Genomic DNA, 17,689 nt, shown 5'->3' with positions numbered 1-17,689 from the left:
GTTTGCCTGCCTGTGTGTGCATGCATGTCTATAGTTTAGTTTAGTTTATTAATTCAACCATTTTAAAAAACAAGCACACATAAAACTTGAAAAAGCCATACATGCACATGAATAAAATCATTGAGGATAACACACAATAAAGTCTGGGACTTATTTCCATTGTGGTCCTCTTGAGACAAGATGGCTAGACAAGATCGAACACAGTTAAACAAAGTATGGCAGTGAAATAGTAAAACAAAAACATAAAAGAAGAACATCTATCTCATCATTCCAGTTTACATCATAGGGGTTATTCATATGGGCACAGAAGACATCAAACATAGTTTTACTTTATTTTTAAAGCTGCCCGGAGAGGACATTGTTTTAATAGGCAGAGGCAACTCATTCCATTCTGAGGCTCCAGTATACAGAAAGTACCTTTCCCAGCATTACTCCTGAATCTGTATAAGCACACATCAGCAACACCTGATCTGGTGCTGTGATTGTGTGCATCCTTAACACAAGGAAAGTAAACTCACTTAGATACCTGGGCGCAGGACCATAAATACTCCTGTAAACCAAACCTAGTCTAATCTGGGACACCCTAGCCTCAACAGGCAGCCAGTTTAGTTCCTGAAAGCAGCTCCTGCCTATGTGAGTACGTGGACTCACCTTCGATGCTACCCTGATCAGCTTGTTCTGGGCTATCTGGAGCTTCCCCTTTATGAGTTTAGATAAGCCCCCAAACCAGGAAGAACTAACGTAGTCAAAATGGCATTGAACGAGGGCAGTAGCTAGCATTTTCATGGAGTCCTTATCAAGCAGCTTGGACTTTCTAGCCAAAAAAACATAGTCCTGGCATTACCCTTCCCAAGCACTTTATTGGCCATGCTCACACCTCCCAAGATTCCATCAAGGATACATCCCAGGTAGCTAACAGAGGTTTTAGTAGTCAGCACCTCACCCCCTAATTCCACACTGTTCAGAGGACCTACTCAAATTAGGTCTGGATCCCAAAATAATTGCTTCAGTTTTCCCTAAGTGCTTATTATCTCCAAGCCATTTTCTAATGCTAGTTAGCTCTGTGCTAAGTATGCTCTCCAACATAGTTTTACTTTTGTGAGACACCAGAACTGTTGAGTCATCCGCATAAAGAAAAAGATGGCAAGAACAAGCATCTTATATATTGTTAATATACAATAAAAACTGCAGAGGCCCATGCACACTCCCCTGCGGTACGCCATAACTCATTGGTTTTGCCTGAGACAGTGAACCATTAACCTCTACTATTTGCATTAACCTCTACTGAAAATCACACGTTAGACTTTGTTAACATATTCATACATTTGCTCATGTACAACTCTCTCCAGGATCTTTGATACTATACAGAGGATAGATACAGGCCCAGGGTCAGACTTTATCCCCTTCTTATACAAGCTAGGTATAACTTTAGCTTGTTTGATGTCCCTGGGAAAGATGCCTTGTTCAAGAGAGAGATTAACGTGTATGTGTAATACAAGGGTCAATTTGCTCAGCAGAATCTATTAGAAACCTTGCAGGAATATTATCCAGGCCTGTGGCTTTGGAGCATTCAAGCTCTGCCAGCATACTGACTATTTTGGCTGTTGCTACCTTTGCAAAAGAAAAAGAGTTTGGCTGAACCCCTAACCCTACATAATACTTCTTGATTTGGTTGCTTCCATACAAACCAGAACTGGTGGGCAGCTTGCTAACCAGCTTGCTAGCAACATATACCATCTCCCCCCTGATGTTCAGTCCAATGCTGTTGAGTTTGTTTTTGGTAGTATTACTAGAGCCTAGTTCCTTAAATGATTTCCAAAACTTTTTAGGGTCATTATTGTTCTCAATGATTTTCTCAGCAAAGTAACCCCTCTTAGCTTCATCCATCCTGCTCTGTGCTTCATTTCTGTGACGTTTATATAGGACAAAATCAGGCTGCTCTTGAGAGTTCTTACATTTTTTAAAGGCCTTATTCCTTACTTGGATAGATTCTAGAATCTCATGATTAAACCAAGGGCTAGATCTCTGCTTTACCCTGACTCGTCCAATGGGAGCCATCACATTCACCATATCAAGGAATCTACATTTAAAGACTTCCCAGGTACTGTCTACCCCTACACTATCCAGCACAGGTGACTAGTCAATTTTACCCACTTCCTCCCTAAATGTTTCAACACAGCATTTTTTTGAGTCCTCTGAATTCTAACGGTTTTGTGACACTTAAATATATCTTTAAAAATCCTCCAAGTGCAAAATGTAATAAAAGGATCACTGATTACATATACTATTACTCCACTCTGCGATATTTTAGATTTATCAGGCACCAATATTAATCCTACTTTGCACCGTTTCACATATTCTGGTGGGATCTTTTATCATTTGGGTCAGAGCAAGTGATCTACAAAAGTGCATAAATACATGTGGGTTGGGCTATTCTTTTTGGCAGACATCAGTATGGAAATCCCCTAACAAAATGATTTCCTTCAACAGGGAATCATTACAGTTTGTCAATGGTGTGTGTGTGTGTGTGAGCATTCATCCTTCTCTAAGTGGCACAGTCAGGGTGCTGTCAGCCCAGTGTTAGGGAGCAGCCTGATCACAGGGAGAGTGTGTATTAGTATGAATCTGTGTATGTACAGTATGTATGTGTGTGTGTGTGTGTGTGTGTGTGTGTGTGTATGTGCGTGAGCAGCTTGATCAAAGAGAGAGCAGAGCTTTTGAAGTCTCACAGGGACTGACAGCTCCGAACCCCATGGGAACCAGTTCCCTCCCCTCCCTCCACCCCTTCATTGCTCTTTACCCCACACTACCCTCCCCCTCCTCTCTAACCATCCACTGTTTCCTTTCCACTCCCTCTTGCTTTATCCCTACTTTCTCTCAGCATCTTCTCCTGCCATCTTTCTCCACTTGGATTCTCTGATGCTCTGATGGAAGCATGGAGAAGCATACAGACACAGTGTTGCTCTCTCTCTCTCTCTCTCTCTCTCTCTCTCTCTCTCTCTCTCTCTCTCTCTCTACCTCTTCCTCTCCCCCTCACTCTTTCCTGCGACTGTAAGGACAGAAGACACTTTGGAACCTATCTATCATCTAACACACCAGGTAGCGTGTCATGATGGGTTGCCGTCTCTCATCTGCCCGACAGCTAACTGACATCCAATCTGACTCTACAGCAGAGAGGGCCCTGACACTGACCTTCATCCTTCACTATGATTAGTGTGTGTGTTTGTGTGTGTGTGTGTGTGTGTGTGTGTGTGTGTGTGTGTGTGTGTGTGTGTGTGTGTGTGTGTGTGTGTGTGTGTGTGTGTGTGCGGGTGTGCGGGTGTGTGTCTGTGTGTGTGGGTGTGTGTGTGTGTGTGTGTGTGTGTGTGTGTGTGTGTGTGTGTGTGTGTGTGTGTGTGTGTGTGTGTGTGTGTGTGTGTGTGGGCCTGTGCCTGTGGGTGCGAAGGAGAGGAAGTGGAAGTGTGCCTGCGTGTGTCACCCCTGATTTTTAATCAGTTATTTATTTTTTAATCTAGGTGTGTGTGGAGTGGCTGTTAAGAGGAGCACTTTGTCACAGTGTGTGTGTATGTGTGTTTGGCTAATCTTCTCTCTCAGGCACCAACACGCCCCACAAATACCTCCTGACATGCAAATTAAGGAGAATATAAACAGAGCGCTCCAAATGAGACATTCATCAATGACTGAAGGTTCCATCCGACTCAGCATCGCTGCAGGAACACCAATCACCCACACTGTCACTGGGAATGATGGAATGCTGCTTACCCTGCCATCCCATCCTCTTTTCTCCTGGCAACACTCTTCTTTCTCCTCATCCCTCCTCATTCCGTCTCTCCTAACTCTTTCCTCTGCCTTTCTCACTAATTCCCTCTAGCTGTCTGGTTTTCATCAGTCACTTTCTTGTTATACCCTCATGCTCATCTTTAAACCATTTTCTGCAATTTCACATCTCTCTCTCTCTCTCTCTCTCTCTCTCTCACTCTCTCTCTCACTCACTCACTCACTCACTCACTCACTCACTCACTCACTCACTCACTCACTTATTTCTCTATCTGTCTCTCAAGCATTATGTCCTGTCAGTCTCTGTGACATTTGCAAAGCCGTTTCTTGATAACAAAAAAATCTAATGATTTTACCAATTTGACTACCCCGACGTCCTCAGGACATGGACGTCCAATTTCAAAGTAATTCTTGAGCAATCTGCCTGCTTAATCAGCAGTTGAATGCAGAGAGCCTTACAGAATCCTTTCCCTCCCTGCCTACCTGGGTTTCAAATGCATTACACAAGATGTGACATTACAGAGGCTTTCTTTGTTTCATTGAATGATGATGCATCTGATAAACATTTTGCATTCATTAGTGGTGCAGCTACAAACCAGTCTAACTGTGACAAATCAGTCTAACTCTAACTTTGAGTCAATATACACGTTGTGGGGTCCTATATATCATGTAATCACTTCTGTTTAATTCTGTGTGTGTGTGTGTGTGTGTGTGTGTGTGTGTGTGTGTGTGTGTGTGTGTGTGTGTGTGTGTGTGTGTGTGTGTGTGTGTGTGTGTGTGTGTGTGTGTGTGTGTCTGTGTGTGTGTGTGTATAAATTACAATTCACACAAGCACGCATGCACACACACACATTAAGGACGATGCCAATTTTAAAGGGCAAATATAAACTGTGTGAGTTCCCTTTTAGAAGCCAAAAGCCTTGGAATGGAAAGAAAGGGCTTTTTAATGGAAGTCAAAAGAAGGGACATTCTTGAAATGATCAGGCAGCTCACTCAGTTTAAATCTCATGCTGTTTTTCTGGCAAGAAGGTGTGTAAAAGAAAGACATCCATTGTGGACGAGTGGACGAGCAAAGGAACACACATGAGCACACAGACAATGGTTTAATGTATAAAACTACAAAATACAAATGTCTCTAACAAGATATTGTCACGTTGTAAAATAAATAGTAAAAAAGTAAATAAATAATCATTTTATACTGCATTGTGTCTACTATCTATGTTGTCTCTCCTTGCAGTACGGCACAAACTATGGGTCCTGTGAATACACGACACTTAAACATCAATAAAGACTACAGTCAATTGACACTATGTTACCTCTCTCAATGGTGCCTGGCTGCCTAACATAACATTGTTTTCTGTTCCAACATGTCGCAATGTAGATAACCATAGTGCAGAGGTAGCGTAGCATGCTAATTACTACACCATAAAGTGCTGTGGTCAACCAGATCTATGCACATCAAGTAATTTGTCAGTTACGCTACCTTGTCACAATTACATGGCTACTGTTTAATAGAGGGGAATCCCAGTTTTTCAATGGTGCAGATTTATTTAGTGGGAAGAAGGCAACCTTGATTCTTGATTCTCACTGGCACACATGCAGCACACACAGACACACACTGAAGGGTCATTCTGATGATGGCTGATAGGTCGATTTTTCAATGATTGATTGGCTAATATTTAAGTGTTCCTTCATTAAATACATTACAAAAATGATGAAATAAATGTATTTTCATTACCTTACAGACCCTAATTTTACAACCTTCAACAGCGCATCATGCGCATACAAGCTGGCCCAATCTGCACAATCGCGAACTGACAGCCTACTATCACGCACAGATTCACAATCTAGTGGCAAATAAACTTGAACAAAGCCAAATCAGAAAATGAATTCCCAATAGCCATTGCTATTCAATGCAGATCCCGCCTTCATTCTGCTTTGATCAACCTTCTTTGCCTTGGTGTGTGAATCTGGGCCGGTGATAGGCTACTTTGTTTTATAGAGAAGCCGGAATACAATTGCCAAAAAAATTGAGGTGCCGTTACGGCGCGCTGGACAACTCTGGCCCCAGCAGAGCTCTTCAGCTGAAACTAGAGTGGATGACTGAGTAGTCTAGTGACTACCACTGTTGAACTTTTCCGGCAGAGGATGAGACTGGCAGAATGGGCAGCTACCCATCAGTCTGCCAGTTTGTCCACACATTCTTCAAATGAATGAGTCACAGCTCAATTAGTCTCTGTGAAGCAAAGGTGACTTAATGTTGGAGGCCCAAAGCTTGGATGCCTTCCCCAAAATCAGGGTTGCAAATTGTAAAGAACTCCAGTGGCAGAGGAAAAGACAGAGTGGACAGTTTGGGCACAGTTCTGGGACTGGAGCCCTGCTCTCTGTGTGGGTCCATTATGGCCACAGGAGACCTCCATCCTGGCACACTGGGCTTCCCATCCGCTGATATCTCAATTTAGGCACCTTCTCAGTTCAACTCATAGACTATATTATCCTTACTGCATTACATTTCTTACAACTGAGTTTCTCTGTTAGACCAAATTGATTAACGTTGTACATGGGATTCCTGTGAATTCAGTCCTTATAAATCAGTTAGTCTGCAAAACAGGCTTTAGATGGTCAGAATTTGAGTCTTTTTTTCAGCCTCAAGCGCCAGCAGGCACAAAGACGATGAATTAGTAAGTAAGCAAGAATTCAGTCCTTGACATTTTCAAAAAAATGTCAAACCCATGCCCAGTAAACACCAATGGTAACTATACAGCTATTACATCACAGAATCCAGCCATTACATTTTTTTCACTGAACTTCATGCCCATGGCTAACGCTGATGGTAGAGATAAAGCTATGACATTACAGGCATGTTTTCACAGAACTTCCCATAATCCAATCTTTGGAATGTCCCAAAAGCAGTTCCTAAGAAAAACTGCATGACCTTTTGTATACATGTGACTGCTTGTCCTGTACACCAGCTGAATGGTGTACAGGACGAATTGTCCTGATGAATTGTCATACTATAGTCAGTCAGTATGATCTCTTTCTCTATGTTCCATTGTTCCAACTTCTCCTGTGGTTTAGAATGTACTTCCCACATAATTTAACAGAACATATAGTACCTCTGGTATTTCCCCCCTCTATGGACAGATCTGCGTTCCCTTCATTCTACAGAGTGTATCAACCCCAACCCCAGGCCACATCAACCCTAGACTCAACCCCAGTCTCATCCATCATAGCCTGTCTGACGCCCTGTGTGTGTTCTTTGGGTTGTGAGCCGTCTGACTGAGTCTGGACTGGGATCAGAGGCCTGTGGAGGAGGGACTGGGAGAACCTGGGATCTTAATACACTAAAATGGTTTCCTTTCATTCATTTTTGCATTGTTCTGTAACCATGGGGGGGGGGGGGGGGGGGGGATTTGCCAGTAACTTCTGATCAAGAAAAGGAAATCATATAATAGTCCACTATGGAATTTTCAACTGATTGTTCATATTTTAGGTCTAAGCTTCATAGTAGATGTCATTTGATGGTTATCATATTGTTACTGAGGATGTCCAGAACTGATAGGTTGACTCACCGAAGCCGAAGGCAGCAGGAGCAGGGATAGGAGCAGACTGGACAGGAGTGGACGTGTAGAGACCGGTCACCAGCAGACCATCAAAATACACACTGGTGGAGACAGTCACTGTGGAGAGACCGAAACAAGAGTGTGAAGTAAGAGAAGCACTGCTAAGTTATCTGGTCATCTTTCTTCAAACACTCACACACATTGGAATAAACACACAAAGAAACAAGCAACAGGCAAAGTAGTAAATTCTTAACAACGTGTTGGAATAGAGAACACTAGTAATGTCTTTTTTTGTAGGAACTAACTTGTTGGCCAAGTCTATGATGAAAATAAATGCTAAAAATAAGGTATGTGGTAAAAACAGGCTTGTTCTATGAAATAATCTTCATCAGCTAAAAATGTACATTTTGTGAAATTTGAAGCATACAGTACAGTATGCAATAAAAACAAATACATAATGCAGATAAAGGTTTCATAATTCATAAAGGTCATGTTAACTGACTGATATTATCATAGAACACAACATAAAGGTCATGTTAACTGACTGATATTATCATAGAACACAACATAAAGGTCATGTTAACTGACTGATATTATCATAGAACACAACATAAAGGTCATGTTAACTAACTGATATTATCATAGAACACAACATAAAGGTCATGTTAACTAACTGATATTATCATAGAACACAACATAAAGGTCATGTTAACTAACTGATATTATCATAGAACACAACATAAAGGTCATGTTAACTAACTGATATTATCATAGAACACAACATAAAGGTCATGTTAACTAACTGATATTATCATAGAACACAACATAAAGGTCATGTTAACTAACTGATATTATCCTAGAACACAACATAAAGGTCATGTTAACTAACTGATATTATCATAGAACACAACATAAAGGTCATGTTAACTAACTGATATTATCATAGAACACAACATAAAGGTCATGTTAACTAACTGATATTATCATAGAACACAACATAAAGGTCATGTTAACTAACTGATATTATCATAGAACACAACATAAAGGTCATGTTAACTAACTGATATTATCATAGAACACAACATAAAGGTCATGTTAACTAACTGATATTATCATAGAACACAACATAAAGGTCATGTTAACTAACTGATATTATCATAGAACACAACATAAAGGTCATGTTAACTAACTGATATTATCATAGAACACAACATAAAGGTCATGTTAACTAACTGATATTATCATAGAACACAACATAAAGGTCATGTTAACTAACTGATATTATCATAGAACACAACATAAAGGTCATGTTAACTAACTGATATTATCATAGAACACAACATAAAGGTCATGTTAACTAACTGATATTATCATAGAACACAACATAAAGGTCATGTTAACTGACTGATATTATCATAGAACACAACATAAAGGTCATGTTAACTAACTGATATTATCATAGAACACAACATAAAGGTCATGTTAACTGACTGATATTATCATAGAACACAACATAAAGGTCATGTTAACTGACTGATATTATCATAGAACACAACATAAAGGTCATGTTAACTAACTGATATTATCATAGAACACAACATAAAGGTCATGTTAACTAACTGATATTATCATAGAACACAACATAAAGGTCATGTTAACTGACTGATATTATCATAGAACACAACATAAAGGTCATGTTAACTAACTGATATTATCATAGAACACAACATAAAGGTCATGTTAACTAACTGATATTATCATAGAACACAACATAAAGGTCATGTTAACTAACTGATATTATCATAGAACACAACATAAAGGTCATGTTAACTGACTGATATTATCATAGAACACAACATAAAGGTCATGTTAACTGACTGATATTATCATGGAACAAAACATAAAGGTCATGTTAACTGACTGATATTATCATAGAACACAACATAAAGGTCATGTTAACTGACTGATATTATCATAGAACACAACATAAAGGTCATGTTAACTAACTGATATTATCATAGAACACAACATAAAGGTCATGTTAACTGACTGATATTATCATAGAACACAACATAAAGGTCATGTTAACTGACTGATATTATCATAGAACACAAGATAAAGACTTCATAATTCATAAAGGTAATGTAAACTGACTGATAATATCCAACAGAAACAAACATTTCAGATCTCCTAAGCCATATTCCCATTCTTTCCCCATAAATTTTCCCCATAGAAAGGGCTGAAGGAACCAGAGGTTACTCATTTCTGGTTTTAGGACTACATTCTGGTGAGCACTATCGCAAGCAAGATAATATGAAGATAATATGAAACACTCAAACCTGAGGTATGGCTCTAATTGCATTACCTCCCTGCAAAGTATCTTAATCACCAATGACTGTATATGCTAATTACTTACAAGATCAAGGATCAACATCAACACTAAGTCCTAGTCCTGTAATTATTATGATAGAAATCCTACAAACACAGGCCCACCTCTCCAGTAACATACAGCAGACTAAAAACTGATGCTAGATAATTAGCCAGTGTGATGTGTATCTATCTGGCAGAGAACATGCCCACCACCACCTTTAACACTCTCCCTGCTGCTAACGAGCCTAACGAGCACAGAGCACAGGTGTTCACGAGGGTCTGGCAATTAGAGAGGGGGAGGGGTAGACTGTAAAGGGTGTAAGGTGAGAAGGAGTCCCCTAAGGGAGGCAGGGGGTTGTATAAATAACAATATTTGTATGGGAGAGGGAAGGGAGAGGGAGAGACGGAAAAGACGGAAGAGAGGTGGGGGCACAGAGGTGAGTGCAGGTGCTGGGATGTTCCGGAGGTGGGGGTTGCACCCAGTTACAGATGCCAACTATGACAAATGTTACTCCACTCAAGAAATAAGACTACGGCAGCATAGGGAGAATGGCTTTCTGGTCTCGGTGGAGGTCTGAGTCACATACTAGGAGTGTTTTGTTATCTGGTCTAACCACCCACTCTTCCACAGTGTGATCTACAGTATACAGTATACCACAGTATACCTGCTGGGGAAATCAAAGATCCTTATTGATGAGTCAACGAAAGGACTTTGATGATGGTGTTACTCAGTGACTAGGCAATCCATGCCAGGTAGCCACAGTGTAGTCCTGAGGAGCAGAAAGTCGATCAACAGTGTATCCAGCAGGTTAACTAGCTATTGGTTTTCTGTATAAATCTAATTCTGATTGACAGGACCACAGTACCACAAGACTACATTACTGGAGTTACTGTAAAACCTCACTAGCCACAGCAGGACTATATCGATGGATTTAAAACACCACAGGACAACTTCACTGTAAGAAAATATCTTTGGACTATATGACTATTGAGTGACAGGACCACAGGACCACACAACTACACGATTACATCACTAGTGTAAAACATCACTGGACTAGACGACTATTGACTGACTGGACCACAGCATTACATCATTGACATAAAAACACCACAGGACTACATAGCTACATCACTGGGGTAAAAACAACTAGCATCACTGACTTTGTGGCTCATGGCTTGGCCCGGTGCCAACCAGACAGATCCTATGGCAACGAGGGGAAAACTAAGGCACTAAAGGAATACAGTACACTCCCAAAATGAATATGTGTCTGGCTGGGTTCTGTATGTTAAAGAAGAAAGAGAGAGGAACCAAAGCTAACCCGGGATTCCACCTCAGTTTGTTATGCAACTGGGTGAAGGATGAGAGACTGTCACGCCCTGGTCGAAGTATTTTGTGTTTATCTTCATTTATTTGGTCAGGCCAGGGTGTGGCATGGGTTTTTGTATGTGGTGTGTATGTATTGGGATTGTAGCTAGTGGGGTGTTCTAGTTAAGTCTATGGCTGTCTGAAGTGGTTCTCAATCAGAGGCAGGTGTGTATCGTTGTCTCTGATTGGGAACCATATTTAGGCAGCCATATTCTTTGAGTTTTTCGTGGGTGATTGTCCTTAGTGTCCTTGTTCCTGTCTCTGTGTTAGTTTACACTAGTATAGGCTGTTTCGGTTTTCGTTACGTTCTTTGTTTTGTAGTGTTTATAATTGATTCGTGTTTTACGTTTGTTCATTAAACATGGATCGCAATCTACACGCTGCATTTTGGTCCGATCCTTGTTCCACCTCTTCGTCAGAGGAGGAGATAGAAGAGAACCGTTACAGAGACTGAGACTCGTAGTGTAATACCATCTGGGTCTGTTTAGGTGTGGGGAATTTGGGGAAGCAAACTTCTGTGGCCTCATGTCTGTCTGTATGTCTATCTGTCTCTATCTGTCTCGGTCTACGGACGCTAGCAGTTCCTGTGGTGGACTTCATGACCCTAGTTGAAAGGTAGTCATTTATACTGACAAAAATATAAATGTAACATGGGCCAATTTCAACGAGTTATAGTTCATATAAGGAAAACAGTCAATTGAAATACATGAATTAGGCCCTGATCTATAGGGGCGCAGCCATATGAGGCCTGGGAGGGCATAGGCCCACCCACTGGAGAGCCAGGCACAGCCAATCAGAAGGAGTGTTTCTCTGCAAAAGGGCTTTATTGCAAACAGAAATAATCCTTAGTTTCATCAGCTGTCCGTGTGGCTGGTCTCAGACGAACCTACAGGTGAAGAGCCAGTTGTGGAGGTCCTGGGCTGGCGTGGTTAGACGTGGTCTGCAGTTGTGAGGCCGGTTGGACGTATTGGCAAATTCTCTAAAATGATAATGGGGATGGCTTATGGTAGAGAAATAAATATTAAATTCTCTGACAACAGCTCTAATGGACATTCCTGCAGTCAGCATGCCAATTGCATCAAAACTTGAGACATCTGTGGCATTGTGTTATGTGTGTTATGTGACAAAACTGCACATTTTGGCCTTTAATTGTCACCAGCACAAGGTGCACCTGTGAAATGATCATTGTGTTTAAAAAGCTTCTTGATATGCCACCCTCTGTCACCCATTCAAGAAGGGCGCACCAGTTACCCACATGGGTCCCTGCTTGTCAAACATCTCATTCCTTCCTCTTGGGCCACCCACAGGCCATGGACTGGGGGCTTCAGCCCCTGCATTAATCCGGCACTACTCCTCCCTGTCTGTCCCCTCATCTCTTTCCTCACTCTCTCTCCTCCCTGTTGGAAATCCCACTCATCGCTCCATGTCCTTTCCAACCACTCCGCTAAAAACCGCCCCACGCTCACAGAAAGAAAAACAAGCTCTTCAAATTCCCTCCATTCATTAAAATCACAATTTAACCAAAACCCATCTATTTTTTGTGACTACCTGAACCTACAATTTGGTTTTGAAGTATTGAAACCAAACCATTTGATTTGAAAGAAAAGTAAACATGAAAGGGTGAATGTAAGAAGTGCACACCATTTCAGATAGGCTATATGTCATATTAAACAGCATATAAACACTCTAAATAGGTCAGGAGCCAGACAGGGAGCCTACAAAGGAAAGACAATTAATTATTTAGGCTACATTATTTCAATTATTTCAAGGCTATAGCCTACAAAGAAATATATTGTGAAGCATTTGTGAGTGTGACACAATAGGCTGGTAGGGACATAAAACACTCAGCTTTTAAACACCATTTCATTGTATTAAATCACTATAGTCTATACATTGCGCATACGGGATGTGGCTTACTTAGACATAAATACAAATTAATAAAAAAATGCCTTATTAGGCTCAGTCTACAGTGCCTGTGTCTGTGGCTTCAGGGTCATGCAATGGTGCTTGGAGAGCAGGCCAGCAGCAGAGAATATCCTCTCCGCACTTGCAGAGCCACTGGGGATGCTAAACAACCACTTTCTCTCCACTTTCTCTCCTCCCTGTCTCTCCTCCCACTCTCTCCACCCACTCTCTCCTCTCTCTCCTCCCTGTCTCTCCTCCCTCTCTCTCCTGCCTGTCACTTCTCCCTCTTTCTCATCGGTCTCTCTCACCCATGACTGTCCTCCCTTTCCTTCTTCCCTCCTTCTCCTCCCTCTCTCTCACCCCTCTCTCTTCTCTCTTTCTCTTCTCCCTCTCTTTCCTCCATGTCTGTCATCTCTCTCTCTCCTCCCCCCCTCTCTCTCTCTCCACTCCCTCTCTCTCTCTCCTCCCCCTCTCTCCACACCCTCTCTCATCTCTCATCCCTCTCTCTCCTCCCTTCTCTATCCTCCCTGTCTCTCCTCCCACTCTCTCCTCCCCCTCTCTCCTCTCGCTACTCCCTGTCTCTCCTCCCTGTCTCTCCTCCCTCTTTCTCATCTGTCTCTCTCATCCATGTCTCTCCTCCCTCTCCTTCTTCCCTCCTTCTCCTCTCTCTCTCTTCTCCCTCTCTCTCCTCCCGCTCTCTCCTTCCTCTCTCTTCCCTGTCTTTTCTCCCTCTCGCTCCTTCCCGTCTCACTCCTCATCTCTCCCTTGTCTCTCTCCCAATCTTCCCACTCCAGCCTTGTTAATCTTTCTCCACACTCCAGTCAAATTGGACATGCTCTGCTCCTCTCTGGATACTCGTCTCTCTCCTCCCCGTCTCTTCCCCCTCTCTTATCCCACTCTCTCATCCCTCTCTCTCCTCCCTGTCTCGATAACCGCTGTAAGTCTTTTTGGGTAAGTCTCTAAGAGGTTTCAACACCTGGATCATACAATATTTGCTCATTATTCTTTTTTAAATTCTTCAAGCTCTGTCAAGTTGGTTGTTGATCATTGCTAGACAGCTTTTAGTACTAAACATCCTCCACTGTCCTGCATACTGTTGGATATATATTAAATACTTTTTGTACGCTGGCAAATGACTGGATGTAAGTTTAAAGTGACGCATATCCCCAACTCTACTCACATCTACTCATATGGATCTGTTTAAACACCTGTCACTATATACTGTAATCATAACACAATATGTGAACTATATACTGTAATCATACCAACACCTGTCCCTGTATACTGTCTGTAATCATAACACTACCTGTCCACATAAACTGTAATCATGACATTACCTGTCCATATATACTGTAATCATAACACGTCTTGTACATATATACTGTAATCATAACAACACCTGTCCCTATTTACTGTAATCATAAAACTACCCGTCCATATACTGTAATCATAACACAACCTATCCCTATATACTTTAATCATACCAACACCTGTCCCTATTTGCTGTACTTATACCCCCACCTGTCCCTATATGATGTAATCATACTACCACCTGTCTATAAATACTGTAATCATACCAACACCTGTCCCTATATACTGTAATCATACCTTAACCTTACAATCATACATTGTAATCATACCACCACCACTTATCCCTATATACTGTAATCATAATATTACCAGTCCCTATATACTGTAATCACAACACTACCTGTCCATATATACTGTAATCATACCAGAACCTGTCCATATACACTGTAATTCTACCACAACCTGTCAATATATACTGTCATTCTACCACTACCTGGGTCTATTTACTGTAATCATACCACCACCTTTACTGTAATCATAACACTACCTGTCCATATACTGTAATCATAGCACTACCTGTCCCTATATACTGTAATCATACCAACACCTTTCCCTATTTGCTGTACTTGTACCCCACCTGTCCCTATATAATGTAATCATACCACCACCTGTCTATAAATACTGTAATCATACCAACACCATTCCCTATATACTGTAATCATACCTTGACCTGTCCCTATACATTGTAATCATACCAACACCACCTACCTACTGTAATTGTACCACTACCTGGGTCTATTTACTGAAATCATACCACCACATTTTACTGTAATCATAATACTACCTGTCCCTATATACTGTAATCATAACACTACCTGTCCATATACTGTAATCATAGCACTACCTGTCCCTATATACTGTAATCATACCAACACCTTTCCCTATTTGCTGTACTTATACCCCACCTGTCCCTATATACTGTAATCATACCTTTACCTGTCCCTATACATTGTAATCATACCACCACCACCTATCCCTATATACTGTAATCATAACACTACCTGTCCATATATACTGTAATCATACCACCATCTGTCTATAAATACTGTAATCATACCATCACCTGTCCCTATACATTGTAATCATACCACCACCACCACCTATCCCTATATACTGTAATCATAATATTACCTGTCCGTCTATACTGTAATCATAACACTACCTATCCATATATACTGTAATCATACTAACACATGTCCACATATACTGTAATTGTACCACCACCTGGGTCTATTTACTGTAATCATACCACCACCTTTTCCTAAATACTGTAATCATAACACTACCCGTCCATATACTGTAATCATACCAACACCTGTTCATATATACTGTAATAATACCACTCCTGTCCCTATATACAGTAATCATACAACTACCTGTCACTATATACTGTAATCATACCAACACCTGCCCACATATACTGTAATTGTACCACCACCTGGGTATATTTACTGTAATCATACCACCACCTTTTCCTATATACTGTAATCATAACACTACCCATCCATATACTGTAATGATAACACTACCAGTCCATATACTTTAATCAAACTGTCACCTGCCCCTAAATACTGTAATCATACCACCACCTGTTCATATATACTGAAATTATACCAACACCTGTACATATATACTGTAATCATACTGTCACCTGAACAAATATACTGTAATGAAATCCCTACCGTCCCTATATACAGTAATAATACCAACACATGTCCCTATACACTGTAATCATACCAACACCTGTCCCTACATACTGTAATCATACCACTACCCGTCCCTATATACAGTAATCATACCAACACCTGTCCCTATATACTGTAATAAAACCACTACCCATCCCTATATACAGTAATCATACCAACACCTGTCCCTATACATTGTAATAACACCACTACCCGTCCCTATATACTGTAATCATACCAACACCTGTCCCTATACACTGTAATAATACCACTACCCGTCCCTATATACAGTAATCATACCAACACCTGTCCCTATACACTGTAAGCATACCACTACTCGTCCCTATATACTGTAATCATACCAACACCTGTACATATATACTGTAATCATACTGTCACCTGAACATATATACTTTAATAAAACCACTACCCGTCTGTATATACAGTAATCATACCAACACATGTCCCTATACACTGTGATCATACCACCACCTGTTCATATATACTGTAATTATACAAACACCTGTACATACATACTGTAATCATACCACTACCCTCCCTATATACAGTAATCATACCAACACCTGTCCCTATATACTGTAATCATACCACTACCCGTCCCTATTTACAGTAATCATACCAACACCTGTCCCTATACACTGTAATAATACCACTACCCGTTCCTATATACAGTAATCATACTAACACCTGTCCCTATATATTGTAATCATACCACTACCCTTCCCTATATACTGTAATCATACCAACACCTGTTCATATATACTGTAATCATACCACGCCCGTCCCTATATACAGTAATCATACCAACACCTGTCCCTATACACTGTATTCAAACCACTACCCGTCCTTATATACAGTAATCATACCAACACCTGTCCCTATACACTGTATTCATACCACTCCCCATCCCTATATACAGTAATCATACTAACACCTGTCCCTATATACTGTAATCATAACACTACCCGTCCCTAAATACAGTAATCATACCAACACCTGTCCCTATACACTGTAATAACACCACTACCCGTCCCTATATACAGTAATCATACCAACACCTGTCCCTATATACTGTAATCATACCAACACCTGTCCCTATATACTGTAATCATACCACTACCCGTCCCTATATACTGTAATCATACTGTCACCTGAACATATATACTTTAATAAAACCACTACCCCGTCTGTATATACAGTAATCATACCAACACATGTCCCTATACACTGTGATCATACCACCACCTGTTCATATATACTGTAATTATACAAACACCTGTACATACATACTGTAATCATACCACTACCCTCCCTATATACAGTAATCATACCAACACCTGTCCCTATATACTGTAATCATACCACTACCCGTCCCTATTTACAATAATCATACCAACACCTGTCCCTATACACTGTAATAATAACACTACCCGTCCCTATATACAGTAATCATACCAACACATGTCCCTATACCCTGTAATCATACCACCACCTGTTCATATATACTGTAATTATACCAACACCTGTACATATATACTCTAATTATACCAACACATGTAAATACATACCATACCCATACCAATGTCTATTTTTATAAACAGTAATCATGTCAACACCTGCCCCTATATACA

The 17,689-nt window shown here is 40.7% G+C and overlaps 1 protein-coding gene across 1 annotated transcript in view; it reads right to left on the bottom strand.

Moving 5' to 3' along the window:
- Positions 1 to 17,689, bottom strand: part of LOC109888924 (reelin) — a 268,663-nt gene that overhangs the window by 203,877 nt on the left and 47,097 nt on the right. The window contains exon 2 of the mRNA XM_031823231.1: positions 7,350 to 7,457. Within this exon, the coding sequence (XP_031679091.1) occupies positions 7,350 to 7,457 (108 nt within the window). The remainder of the gene's footprint in view (positions 1 to 7,349; positions 7,458 to 17,689) is intronic.

The sequence above is a fragment of the Oncorhynchus kisutch genome, linkage group LG4 (assembly GCF_002021735.2).
Source record: "Oncorhynchus kisutch isolate 150728-3 linkage group LG4, Okis_V2, whole genome shotgun sequence".
NCBI lineage: Eukaryota > Metazoa > Chordata > Actinopteri > Salmoniformes > Salmonidae > Oncorhynchus > Oncorhynchus kisutch.
Note: the sequence above shows the minus strand (reverse complement) of the source record. Positions and strands in the feature narration are given on the sequence as shown.